Source organism: Diadema antillarum, unplaced genomic scaffold (assembly GCF_040938485.1).
Source record: "Diadema antillarum isolate AM-2024a unplaced genomic scaffold, OU_Dant_1.0 seq00000606_RagTag, whole genome shotgun sequence".
Taxonomy (NCBI): domain Eukaryota; kingdom Metazoa; phylum Echinodermata; class Echinoidea; order Diadematoida; family Diadematidae; genus Diadema; species Diadema antillarum.
Window position 1 is genome coordinate 571,471 of NW_027271533.1, and position 14,237 is coordinate 585,707.

Below are 14,237 nucleotides of genomic sequence, written 5' to 3' on the forward strand. Positions count from 1 at the left end.
GTATTATAACATGAATGGGAAAGTGTGTTTTCAGCAGTTTTTCTACAACCCTTTTTGGGGTAAGAGTAGAATGATCAGGTTTGTCTTTACTAGAGGCCGCTTTTCATGTCTTGAAATCCTTTGCACACTCTTCACTTTCAAGTCTAATAACTTTTGAAAGGATGACGCTACTGCTTTGAAAGTTAGCATTAATCGTGGGCAGAATGTGCTAATAGAACATGCTCAATTTTGCTCAATCCCTTCATTTTTGTTGCTCCGGTGGTTTACATCCTGTGTTTTGTCCCTTTCATGGCACAGCTAGTGCGGCTTGGTAAAGATCAGCGCTTGAATAGACCGTGTACTTCAGAGCCTCTTTTCTCAGTTCACACTTTTCCAGAGTGTTTGCATTCTCTTCAGTATTTAGGTAGGTTAGGGGAGTCCATATGAATTGAGTTATACATCATTTTAAAGCTTAGAGTCTGCTCTTTCAGAATCTGTCCTTAACTGAAAATCTATGTCTGGCGACTTTTTGTTGGTTTCGTGATGCAGGGTCACAATTAATTGTTCATGCTACATGTATCTATAGACAGCAGTGAATGAGAGCGTGTGCTATACAAAAAAAGAAGACACAACAACTCTGGCACCAAGTCAACAGTCAAGAAAGACTATGAATACACACAACATGTAGCACTCAAACAAAATATCAACAAAAAAATCAGGAGCAGTCTTTTTTTTTTTCTGTTTTAACCCATTGAGGAGGGTCTGACTTTGCCATAACACACATTTTCAACAAGACGTCTGTCAAAGTATACTCATGACTAGTTTTCAACAGGTTAATTACACTGCATATTATTGCTGGAAAATGTGATCATTTGATTATCAGCAACATCTTTAGATGGATTAGAGTCATTCACTTATAAAATGCTTCAATATAAACCCGTTGAGGACGAGTCCCAAGTATACTTGGGCAGGTGTCTATGGAAAATGCATGTTGTAGCAAAATCTGTCCGTCCGCAATGGGTTAAAACGTCTGGAGCTGCATGGTCCTACATGCTACCAGAGTCTTTCATATTACATACACCTGAAGCTATGAAGCATTTGGCTCTGGAGCTACAGAAGAAAACCTACACACACAAAAAAAAGGAAACATGACACAGAACAAGAAAACTCTTTGGATTGGGAAAGGCTTACATCATCTAGCGTCGTCTGGGTGACCGAATAGTCTTCCAGATTGAGGGCGCCCTGCTCTTGCTCCATGACACCAAAGATGGATGCCACCGTGGTGTTTTGCGGTGGCAGCTGGAAGCGGGCCATGTTGTGATGATGTTCCTGTGCGTTGGTGTGTGGAGGAGGAGAAAAAAGGAGAAAAGGAAATAATAACACAGATTGAGAGAGAGAGAGAGAGAGAGAGACAGCCAAAAAGGTACGAAAAAAGTTTTTTGTTACATCTAGAATTCACACAGCATTGTACACTCTGTAATATTCTAATATTTTGTAAGTGGTTTCCAATCATCTCTCAAAAAGTTAAAACCTTAATCCCCCATCTCAACCAAAACTACACCATCCTTTTAAGGGTTAACTCTCTATGTGCCACGTTCGCATGCCCGACTCAAGTTGATCGCTAAATCGCCAAATGCCGCAGTACAATGAAAGCGTTCCTTGCGATTTCACCAGTGTCACATGTAGCTTGCATTTTATGTGGTGATTGACTATTGGGGGAGTTCATTATTGGAACTGCAAGTACATTCAAAGTTTCTGTCACTGTTTTGCATGCAAAAGTCATGCATCTTATACAATAATGTAGCTAATGGTAATTTAAAAGAAAACCAATCATAGATTTGTCGTACAAGGTACATCTGAGCAAAGCTTGGCAGTTTCTCTCCTGCTTTGCTCATTACATGTCCAGAGTTACAGAAATCTATAAAAATTATGTAGATTTTAAAAACTGAACGTTTTCTTAAAGCATGACTACATTGCTGTCCAAGAATAATGTGGCACACAGGGGGTTAACACCATGGCAGATTTCTCTTGAAGGTGTAATGGACTGTGTAACTACCTTTAGCTCGGCTCCGGGGAATTTCTGGTGAACTGTCTCGATGATCACAGGCATGTCCGTCTTGGAGGACTTCTGGCCCCGCACGACGAGGGAGTATCCGTTCCCGTGGCGATGCCGGACGTGCTGCGGACTGCCGAGACAGCAGAAGTGGCCGTTCACCATGATGGCCAGTCGCGTGCAGACCGCCTCACACTCCTCCATGCTGTACGAAAGGAAGAACATGGGGACACGCTTCAAAGATATTTGACTACTGCATCTACTGGCTCTTGACCAGCAGCATTTGAGGTGTAGCAAAAGAGTTTAGAATTAACGTGAGGAACAAGAGGAACATGCTGTTTCGGCAGCAAGCAGTGAAAAAAAAAATCACCTGAAGATACAGATTGCATGGAAAGGTCATTGTGTCTTCATGCAGTTAGATATGAGCACAATCATATTGTCATACTCATGACCAGAGATATCTTCAATCATGGCTGCCTATCCCTCGTCAGGAAAAATAAAAATAAAGAAGCTGCATACAGCACAGGACTAACAGGAAATGATTGTAAACAAAGCTGTGCATTCTGCACTTGGTCGTAGTTTTGGAGTATTACCCTCTCAAACAAACCTCTAGTTAGATTATTTGTAAAGTGATGCAAAAAGTTGCACATACATCGTGTATGGTAATACACTCCTCAGCAAAGAAAGAGATGTCGGGGTCGTCTATCAAGTCTTACCTGTGAGAAGTGAGGATGACTGAACGGTTGTCCTTGACGACACTGACGATGCTGTTCAGCACTCGTTGCTTGGTGATGGGGTCCATTCCGGTCGTCGGTTCATCCTGGTGGACAGACATATCAGTCACATATCAATAATAGAATGAAAATGTCACCAAGGAACATATAAAATATTCATGATTAAGTTACAGCACATGCACATAACTATATAAATTTACAACAATGCAAAACATAAAAACAACAGCTCTAGACATATGAACTCGTTCATGAAATACAGGAAATATTCAGTGGACGATTGACCAATAAGATTATAGTGTAGGAATACCCTGATCGAATTATTTCACTCAAAACACTTTTGTTTACAAGTTATGCCATTTTGACAAGGGAGGAGTTACTTTTTTGTGTGTTTATATGCATTTGTAAATAAATATCTAATCAATATAATCATAAATATCTATCTATATATCTATCACTCTATGACCTTATCTATCCATTTATCTTTCTATCTACACTGTATCTATTTATCTATCTATCTATCTGTCTATCTATCTACAATGTATCTATCTAAATCTATCTATCTATCTATCTATCTATCTATCTATCTATCTATCTATCTATCTTTCTATCTATTCACCTGTCAATCAATCTAGTTATATACACTTGTATGTCTGCATGACTGTATTCACCACCCTACACATCCCTTCATCCATCTTGTCCTTACCATGAGCACAATGTCGGGTCTTCCCAACAGGGCGACAGCCACGGCTAGACTCCTCTTCATGCCACCACTGTAGGTAGAAATCCTCTTCTTGATGTATGACTCCATACCAAGCTCCATGGTAATATCAGCAACAGCCTGGGGGAACACGGAGAAAAGACTAATAATCACATATCCAGAATATCAAATGGCAGTGTCATGGTCTAGTGGATGATACTCTGTGCTTTGAAAAGAATGTCTAGGGTTCAAAAGCCATCCCATGGTTTTGGGACCGCACAATTGAGGGTTCATATTCTTATCCACACAATGGCTCCTCATGAGTGGGCACAAGGAACATGCGCATGCTCAAATACAAACCAACCAACAATCCACAAACCAACCTATTAACCCAACCAAAAACCAAAACGAAACAAAACAAAAACAACAATAACTAATCAACCAACCAAATAACTACCCAACCAACCAACCAACCAACTAATCAACCAACCTACCAACCAACCAACCAACCAACCAACCAACCAACCAACCAACCAACCAACCAACCAACCAACCAACCAACCAACCAACCAACCAACCAACCAACCAACCAACCAACCAACCAACCAACCAACCAACCAACCAACCAACCAACCAACCAACCAACCAACCAACCAACCAACCAACCAACCAACCAACCAACCAACCAACCAACCAACCAACCAACCAACCAATCTACCAACCTACCAACCTACCTACCTACCATCCAAGCAACAAACCTACCAACCAACCAACTGACCTACCAGCAAACGTCTATCATAGCTAATCAAACAAACAACCTGTTAACCAACCTATCAACCAAAACAACAGGACAAAACAAACAAAGAACATTACTAACCTGTTTGGTGTGTTTAGAAGGAATGCCCTTGATTCTAGCATAGCAGTAGAGAAGTTCCCTGCCAGTCAACTGCTGGTACATGGCATTCTCCTGGGGGCAGTAGCCAACACTGGAATATGAAAGACAAAAATCAGCAAAATGAAAATACAAGTGTATCAGCGCTAAAATCTCATACAAATTTTTAAAGTCTTCAACCATGCTGCAGTGCACTTCTGGAGTGAATTTTATGAAATGTGTTGTAGCGTGATATGAACTGTATAGTTAACAACATCTTGGCAGCACTCATAACATAATAGCACACACAGGAAATCTTTATATGTGTTTGAGTGCATGTGTGTAGATAGCTGTAGTCTGATAGAACAGACAGAAAGAGAAAGATAACGCAACATTTTTCAGACAATTTCACAGATATAAAGACTGGGGGATAAATTGGGAAAAGATAAATAGAAAGATGGATAGACAGATGAATACAAAAAAAACATTTATGAATAGATGGGTAGATTCGAAAATAGATACAGATTAAGATAGGCATATCAATAGACAGATATACAAATAGATAGATATAGGGTCCTACAGATTGATAGATTAGGAAAAAGACAGAAAGAGAGATAGATATACAGATATATGTATACAAAAGCGGAGAATATACAAAGTAAGTTGACATCTTCCTTAGATAGTCGTACCTGAGTGCTCTGTTCTTGATGGACCCACTGGTAGGGGCGAGGTCCCGTGTCATCATTCTAAATGTGGTCGTCTTACCGGCCCCATTCACACCAAGCAGTCCAAAGCACTGTGGAACATTACACAGAAATTGGTAAGCCTTAATTAAAGCTGGCTCGACACAGATAAATGCACAGATATTATGGAGATAAAGAATCAAATATTAAAGGGATCGTACAGTTTTTGGTTGAGACCTAATTTCAGGTTTCTAACATTTTTCGGTGAGATAATGAGAAACCTCTTATGAAATATGAAAGAGCATATAATTCTATGAGGAATTCAACGTTTATTTGATGAAAATTGGTTTTGAAATGGCTGAGATATCCAAAAAAGAGCGATTCTAATAAAGTGTGGAACCCACACTTTATTACGATTGCTTTGTTTTACTTTGTTTTTGGATGTTTCAGTCATTCCAAACCTGATTTTCATCAAATAAACTTTGAATTCCTCTTAAAATGGTATGCTCTGTACTATATCATAAGTGTTTTCTTGGTATCTCACAAAAAGTTAAAAGCCCAATTCTCATCTCCACCAATACTGTACTATCCCTTTAATATGTAAATGATGCCCCTCTTAAAGAACAAAACCGACAACAATGTAGTCTCTATGATATTTCGAAAAATGTATATTGGGGGGAAACTTGCCCTTTAAGGAGGCAACAGCAGAATCCTACATAATTGGCTGATACTGTCACAATGACAAAGGAGATGAGATTTCATGAAACAACGATACGGAAAGAGATATGAAAAGAGTGGAAACTCATTCTTACCTCTCCCTTGGGAACTCCAAGGCACAAGTCATTCACAGCTACAATCTTCTTTCTGGCTGGTCCTCTGTATACCTGCATACAAAATAAAGATGACAAAATGAAGTAACTGGAACGTGAACATTAGAATGAAGCTCGGCTCTCAGCACCATCACGTGTCTACGTCTCATTTGGTGCAGTGAAACCTTTCCTGATAACAACTTTTCTCCCGAATGGATAAAAAATTCATTAGATCCTGTGTACACCATAATTTCACTAGGCTTTCATTTTCACAAATTTGGCGAGTAGGACGCTATTTGAGAACTTCTCAACATGCAAAAACATCAACCCTGATCTTGACATAAATGCAATGAGCATGCATATATTCCTTGATTCATTTCTGTATTCTATTATCGCCAATTTAGCCACTCGCGAAATCGTCAAGAAGTCCTGATGTGTGAAAGATAAGACTCACTGAATATATGGCATACACAGTAACTTGATTATACAATTCCTGTTTCAAATGTCAGTCTGTTAACGTATCGGCCTCTTTACCTTCCTAATCTCTGCCATGGTGACGAGGTCGTTGGCACTACCTCCAGTGAGCACCCGAGACCTCTCGTCCATCACGTCTTCATTGTTCTGGTAGGTGGGCGTGGTCTTGCAGCTTGGGTCAATGCAACTGCATCGGATTGGAAGACAAGAATGATTGTATGTCATGGAGAGACAAGCAAAATCGGACTCGGACATTGGTACAATGCCACAGCAGAAACTTTTTTGATATCATGGTCCCTTGAAAAAATCACTTAATGAAATGAAGATTTTTCTCTCATTAAAAATATTTCATTTGTTTTAATAATCTACCGATCAATGCTTTCAGTCATTAGGCATGAACTTCTTTGCAAAGCTTTATCTTGCTGTCGTACACATTCCAATACCCCTATGTTGATAATGATGCTATTTTAAATACAAAATGGTATGAAATGAAATACAAAGCATGTAAAGCAAGGCACTACAACGTGGCTGAGATTATTTGTCCATTTCTATCTGTTCGCTATAACACAAATCATGAAATATATATCCAAGCTAGTTCTCTGTTTAGACAGATAATCCTCTCTGACAGGTAATTAATTTTCAAATGTGAAGCTACAAGCCATCTGAAGTTAAAGCCTGTAGCTTTCAACTTTGATACTGTACATTTTTTCTCATGCACTGAATAAGTAAAATAAGAGTAGAGAAAGTACGGGACTCAAAGAATAAGAGAAATAACACAGACAGACAGACACAGGCAGACACACACACACATAATACAGGTAGACACAGACAGACAGACAGACAGATAAGTTAGATATTAAAGCACAGAAAGAGAAAAATGTAAAAAGGAAGCAGGTGAGAGAATGAAGACAATCCCACCTGCTGATGCTGCTGTTCTGGATGCCGTCGACGATGAGAAGCAGGAGGAAGGCAAGGGCGCCCTCCGCCGCCAGCGCCACCAGCTTCCACTGCAGGAGCTCAAAGGGGTCCTGGTACACCCCCTCATCGACACCAAAGGCGCCGTAGATGTCGGCGGTGATCTGGTTCTGGATGAGGTCCAGTAGCCCCGAGGAGAGGCAGAACGGAGTGAAAGCCAGGAAGGCCCAGTTCAGGTAGCCCAGGATCTCCTCGTCCTCCTCAGAGAGCTGGTGAGGGTAAAAAAAGAACGGAGGAAGTTTGAGGGATTGGGAAAAGATAACGACTAACAAGCACTGAAGGTGACAAGACTTACTATTTGTATCAGCATAAGATGTACATACATTGTAGCGACCACAACACATGTTATACTTACAGCAGCAGAACCCTGTAACATTACAAGGTACTGCAGGTGATTGTGAACTTAGCTTGATATCAAGCAGTAGAGTTATAAATGATATCAGTCTGACACCCAATAAGCCCATTTCAGTTACATGTGTTGGCTATGACACATCTGTTGGCCACAGATGAAGAAATTAACTGACAAAGATAGAAAAAGAATAATAAAACTACTAATAAAGAGTAAACAAAATAAGGTACATTTATAAAAGAAGAAAAGCAGTCACTGTGGTAATCAACAAACACTTTCTTCAAGGCTAACAACCAACACATTTAACATGTCCACAATCTGTACAGCTATCAAATCCTACATCACCAGTTACAGACCAAGGCAAGGACAGAAAAGAAAAAGAAGATGAGCTACAAGATGAAGACACGTATGCAAACAAAGATGCCAAGGGGCGGGGCTCTCACCGTGTCCAGGGCAATGAGCCAGTTGGGCATGTTGGTGACGACGGCGGTGAGGAGGATGGAGCAGAAGAGGACGATGAAGGCGGTCCCGGCGTTTTTGAACAGCGAAATGAAGAGGTAGATCTGACACAGCATCGCAAACCTGTCGGAATGAGAAAGAAGAAAAGGGTCGACAACTTTCAGGTATTACATGTAGGTTTGGGCTGGGGGAAAGACATGTCCACCACTTGGACAAATTAATTGGAATTTAGTTCAGTTCAGTCTTAATGCTGCATTCCATTGTCAATACAGTAATACTGAAACTAATAGAGTGTCGGTATGATTGCGTATAAAATATTAACATAAATTATTATATACTTGTAATACCCTGGCACATGGATGTAGAGTGTACATGGTGTACATAAGAAGATATCCCAAGGCAAGATATAAAACATGGCCAGGTTGAATGTATACTAAACGAGGGGACACTATAAAGAAATATCAATTACGGCATTTAGCAACAGTAAATGAATGTAGCCCCCTCTCCCCACCCCCCTAAAAAAAGAGAAGAAAACAACAGATCTGTAAAAGAAACCTAATGCAATGCCATTGAGTTACATGAGGTGCAAGGCCGGCATCATGCACAGTGCTTTAAAAGATGAGACTTTTTCCAATGTCTGGCAGTTCACAGTGTACAGTGTTGGGATGGAGCATGATAATAGACGGTGCGATCACAATATACATACATACATCTGTATACCAAGGTGCACTGTATAAGGTGATGGGGTGAGACTCAAATATTTGTTTCTTTACCCATAGAGCAGAGCCAGAGCTGCAAATGGTCCGATGTTGGTGAGGGAGATGAGGGAGCTATACTCAAAGATCTTGAGGACGGCCATGATGAGACCGACGGGAATACAGTAGATGAGCTGGAAAAAAAAAAAGAGAAAAAAAGTGAAGAATCCATCAGAGACAAGGGCGAAATATATTGTTGTTGTGATTGTTGTTTTAATGAAAAGAAGAGAGAGAAACATGGCGCCCTATAAAACAAATAATTTGCCCCAGAGAGATATCTTATGTTGCTATGAAGGTGATATTTTCTCAAATATGCCATGCTTCCATACCTACATGTACATGTAGAAACCTTGAAGCTAGAAACTTGGAGAATAAGGGGTCTGGTTCACATCACTTTGAACTCTCACCATAACTTTCAAAACATTTGAATCTTTCCTTTAGATAAAGAAAGAAAAACAAACAGGAGTGTTCATTCTTCAGATATTAGCTGCATGCATGCACTCTACGATCAGATGTGTAAGTGCCTGCAATGGCTTTCAATGTGGCCCAAATTACAACTGCTAGTACGTCAAGGTTAAACTGGAGAGTATACTTTGGCAATAATATTGATGCCACTGCAGTAACAGAAGAGTAAAAGATTTACATTTTGTATTAGCCTCTGTGCAGAAGAAAAAAAAAATCAGCTGTGTTATGTACATTTCTGATCGTGAACAAAAAATCAGAAAGGCAAACCACTACTTCTAAAAATCATGCCCCAAAACAATGGTACATGTACCCTTGTAAAAAGAAAAAGTAGAAAAATGAAGACACGCAACATTGATAATGGCAACAATAATAAGGAAATTGACTATAAAGAGGTAAGGCTACATGTACGTGTAGGTTTCAGAACAATGCTGACATCATTCTCTAATCATGACTTGCTAGATTTTTAACCCGATGAGGACAGGCTAATTTTGCTTCAACACACATTTCCCATAGACACCTGCCTGAGTTTACTCGGACGGGTTACGGACGAGTCCCAAGTATACTCAGGCAAGTGTCTACGGGAAATGTGTGTTGTAGCAAAATCAGCCCGTCCTCAACGGGATAGCGGGTTAAAGTTCAAGGTATACAAGACACATTTGCACTTCACAGGATAATTCATGTCACACTGTAGAGAACAGCAATTGGTTTCAGGAAATTCTACAAAGAGGTGGACAGTTTTGTGAGAGGGATCTTGATCTTACCATATCCCAGAGAAGGTTGGTGGACCAGTAGGCAAAGGTGCCCACCCCCGAGACGTAGTGGAGCCGCTTGGAACCGTTGATGTTCTCGTCGATGAGGAACATGGCGAAGGCGGAGGGGATGAGGGCGAAGGCCGCGACGATGATGAGAGTGATACCAAACAACTCTCCCGCCTCCAACCACCTGGAATGACACAGAAAAAAGAATATTCATCTTTTTCATCATACATTGTACCGCTGCTACCATTCTGACTTCAGTTAATAAAATACTGCATACGTTATACACGGCATATTTAATGGGGTTTTATTTTCGTGATTTTTTCAAGTTAGGCGATATTCACAAATCTTTAACTCTTCATGTGCCATGGTGGAAATACCCTTTATGCCACATTATTCTGAGACACTAACGGTTTCATGCTTTGAGAAAACATTCTGTTTTTCAAGTCCATGTAACTTCTTTAGATTTCTGATGATCTGGGGCAAATAGTGAGTGAAGTTGGAGAGAAAATGGCAATCTTTGCTTTGATGTATTATTCTATGACATATCTATGATTGTTTTTCTTTCAAATGACCAGCAGTTACATTACTGCAAAGCCATGACTTTTGCACACAAACAATGACAGGAACTTAGAAACTTCTCTCAAATCCAGTAGAGAACATTCGTTGATAGTCAATCACTACATGAAATTCAAGCTATAATATGTGAGAGGAAGGGAAGCGTGAGAAACGCTTTCATTGTACCGCGGCATTTGGCGATTTATCGATCGGATTAGGGGGATTAGTGCCTTTGAGCAGAATATGCGAAGTTGGCACGCCGTCGACTGAGTCGGGCATGCGAACGTGGCACATAAAGAGTTAAAATAGATGGAAACATTAATTGTGGTCCCAACATGAACGTGATGTAAATGTGTACACTTCTCTCTCTACTCCTACACCACCTGATCGCAAATTTAATCACTCGCAAAATTGATGGAAGTCCCACTTTGCAAAATATCAGATTTGCTAAACATATGGTGTATAAAGTATATTTGCAACATTTCATCAAGTCCGGAAATGATAGTTTCTTTACCATCATGTTTTGTTGCAACAGGACTGCCACGTCAACTGATAACACTTATGAAAACGGCCGCTGGCTAAAGAAAAGTAAAATTTATGTTTGTTTTTTTTTGTTGTTGTTGCAGTTTTGCAGTTTCCTTTTGGCTGTGAGGTGTGCCATAATGCAGTTGCAAATTTTGCTTTTATAGGATGATTTCTCTTTGCCTCGTCAGAGCATTTGTATATTATTCTTAAAACTACCAAGCCCCCAAAAACAAACAAAACAAAAAAACCTTCAGAAAAACTTTGATTAAAACTAAAACCCTTGAAAGAGAACTTGTGGCATGTTAACTTACACATTGGTGCCCAGATCTTCTTTGGATAGTGAGAGCGGATGGTTGTAGGCTGTGATACCTGTAGATGCATTGCAGTACAACACAAAATACTACTGAGTTAAACAGTTAAACATATAAATTATAAGATCAGGGTGGGATGGTGGCTAGATGGTTTGAGGCTAGCTTAGGACACACATCCACACACACACATGCACACACACATCAGGAAATGGATGAAGAGTGCTGATTGCTCATGATTTACCCTAGATGACAAGCACTAGAAAGCAAACAGTATAAGCCAGCACGTTGATCCATCCATCCTGTGGCTTTTGCAGATCTGGCAAACCTAATCACTCTCTAGCTCTCTAGCTCTCACTAACTTTTCTTCCATAAAACAATTAAAGTACTGTACACCTTTCCCTAAAAGTGTTCTGGTGCAAATAAGCCATATAATTAAGGCAACTGCTGTATGCCAGTACATCAACATGGAAAATATGCATAGTGACATTCAAGTGATATAAAAGAGTGGAGTTAAAAGAGTTGTGTTCCAACAAACTTGAAGATTTTTTTTTAAAGAAAATGGAGTCACAGTCTAAAAGATCTACAATTTTTTTCTATAATGTCAAATATTTTGAATCTTTATATACAGAACTTTACAATTCATGTGTCACTTTACATTGTCATTATTATGTTGCAAATACAACACTGTATAGTTTGTGTGGAAACCTAATAAAATGGAATGAAATGAAATATTGCTGGCATGCAACTCATCTCACCGAATTCTGAGGCATTGGCATCCACAGTAGCTCTCAGGATGATGTTGTTCATGACGTTGAGGAATGTTGGCATGGCGTGTAACCCACGGTTGTTGAACCAAGCCTGCAAGTACAGTAAACCAAACATATTGATAAAAAGGCGACACGCTCCTAAATCCCGCACAATGGGTACTGTAAAACATGATATTTTCGCGACATGAAATTTTCGCGAATTGGAGCCGATGGCCATTTTTGCGGCATGAAATATTCGCGAGTTGCCTCTAACATTCAGTGTATATAATGTAGACAAGAACTTTCATGTGCATTTTAATTTCGTGAATTTCGGCTCTCGTGAAATTCGCGAAATTACAATGCACGCGAACATTCCTCGTTTTACAGTATTGAATAACTGAATATTCACAGACATATTGGTTTATGATTATGACAGTTCTCAGTTGAACGATGAAAGGCAAGTTTTACCCAAGCTTTAACATTATCACAACAGATATAGAAGAGGGTGAAATGATCTTAAAGCACTGTATACGCTACATGTTCAGCGAGTCTTATTTTTCACCGAGAATCAGGAATTCCTGACAATTTTGTGAGTGGTCAAATTCGCAATCGTGGTGCACAATACTGAATGGAGAAAATGTAAACTATGCATTTGCACATCAAAGTCATGTCAGGATCACAGTCAATATTTTCATGTGTCTTTAAATTCGCAAATAGCTCCTGACTCGCAAATAATCAAAACCTCACAAATTATTTGGCGTATCCAGTACGTGGATATTTCACACAAATGTACCATAAAGAGGGGGAAAATTGGACATTGCTAATGCTGTAGTTGTGACAGTCATTCTCACCTTGGCCTGAGTAGTGGTCTGACCATCTCCTTGCACATCAAACCAACTCACTCCTCCATACCTTGAAGAAAGGGGCAAAAAAAAAAAAAAAAAACATCATGCAGTGAATGCTACACTGTAGTAGGGTGCCTGTTTACTATGATATCACTGATAGTGCAAATTGCATACAGTTTGTATACACTAGTCTGTATGTTACCATTTTGAAAAAATAAAAGAGAAAAATTTTGCAGTTCACACACAAATGTATATGTCGAGATAAGTAAAAATGCCAAATTGAATAAGTATCTTTTTCCTCCATGTCTTTTATTTTTCAAAACATGATAACATACGCTGTAAGAGTATTGCTAATAAAATGTGACTCAGAAACTGTGTCAAGTTTTAATTGTTTGTTTGTTTTTATTTCTATTGCTATATAGATGTACATCAAGTAACTCACACATTGTCTTTGGTGCATGGAATAGCAGAGTCAGTGAACATATTTGGCTGGACTATAGTCACAAATCAAGCATCATGGAACGATAAGAAAAATCACTGTTATTGATCGTCATCAATACACTTAGTTTGCACTATTCTTAGTTGTCTTTCTTGGAGACTATCACCGAGAGGATCTTCAAACACACTCATTGCAAATTTAAAACATACAAAAATTAATGATCCTCTTGATAAACAAATAATTTGTTCATCCCCTACACGACTCCTTACCTTGAGTCCTGATATTCCAGCTGGGTGTCCACCAGGTACATATTCTTGTTCCTCTTCGGGGTAATGTCCTGGAGGTAGATACCAAGATCTGTCAGAAACTGGGGAGGGGCAACGCCCCCGGCATTCGGGGAGCACTCCACTCCTATCCCAATGGTGGTGCAGTTGCACTGGTTCGGCGGAACCACCGCCAGCTCGGGGGTGTAGATTCCGGTGAAGTTGTAGGAGTCGGATTCTGAGTCATCGCAGGAGTAGGAATTCCTGCAGACCAAGCACAAGCAAATGCAGACAAAAATGACAGGGATGTACCGAAGCATACAGTATAAAAATGTGCTTGCACCTGCATGGGTGCAACAATACCAGAAATCCAGAAAGTTAAATGACTAGAATGTTTGTACCTCTCGTTTATTGTTAGTCACCATTTCCATGTCTGTAATGTTCACTCAGCAGAATCAGGACAATGTTCCCACATCATCATTGAGCCTTATA

At 39.7% G+C, this 14,237-nt stretch overlaps 1 protein-coding gene across 1 annotated transcript in view; it reads right to left on the reverse strand.

The window, feature by feature from the left end:
• LOC139735917 (phospholipid-transporting ATPase ABCA1-like) overlaps window positions 1-14,237 on the reverse strand; it is a gene marked incomplete at its 5' end in the record, with an annotated part of 56,529 nt that overhangs the window by 6,292 nt on the left and 36,000 nt on the right. Inside the window, 16 exons of the mRNA XM_071646672.1 lie at window positions 1,171-1,308; window positions 2,036-2,237; window positions 2,749-2,852; window positions 3,470-3,604; window positions 4,341-4,449; window positions 5,024-5,130; window positions 5,830-5,901; window positions 6,361-6,487; window positions 7,219-7,484; window positions 8,068-8,206; window positions 8,857-8,972; window positions 10,065-10,245; window positions 11,453-11,510; window positions 12,208-12,310; window positions 13,050-13,110; window positions 13,752-14,009. Of these exons, the coding sequence (XP_071502773.1) occupies window positions 1,171-1,308; window positions 2,036-2,237; window positions 2,749-2,852; window positions 3,470-3,604; window positions 4,341-4,449; window positions 5,024-5,130; window positions 5,830-5,901; window positions 6,361-6,487; window positions 7,219-7,484; window positions 8,068-8,206; window positions 8,857-8,972; window positions 10,065-10,245; window positions 11,453-11,510; window positions 12,208-12,310; window positions 13,050-13,110; window positions 13,752-14,009 (2,176 nt within the window). The remainder of the gene's footprint in view (window positions 1-1,170; window positions 1,309-2,035; window positions 2,238-2,748; window positions 2,853-3,469; window positions 3,605-4,340; window positions 4,450-5,023; window positions 5,131-5,829; window positions 5,902-6,360; window positions 6,488-7,218; window positions 7,485-8,067; window positions 8,207-8,856; window positions 8,973-10,064; window positions 10,246-11,452; window positions 11,511-12,207; window positions 12,311-13,049; window positions 13,111-13,751; window positions 14,010-14,237) is intronic.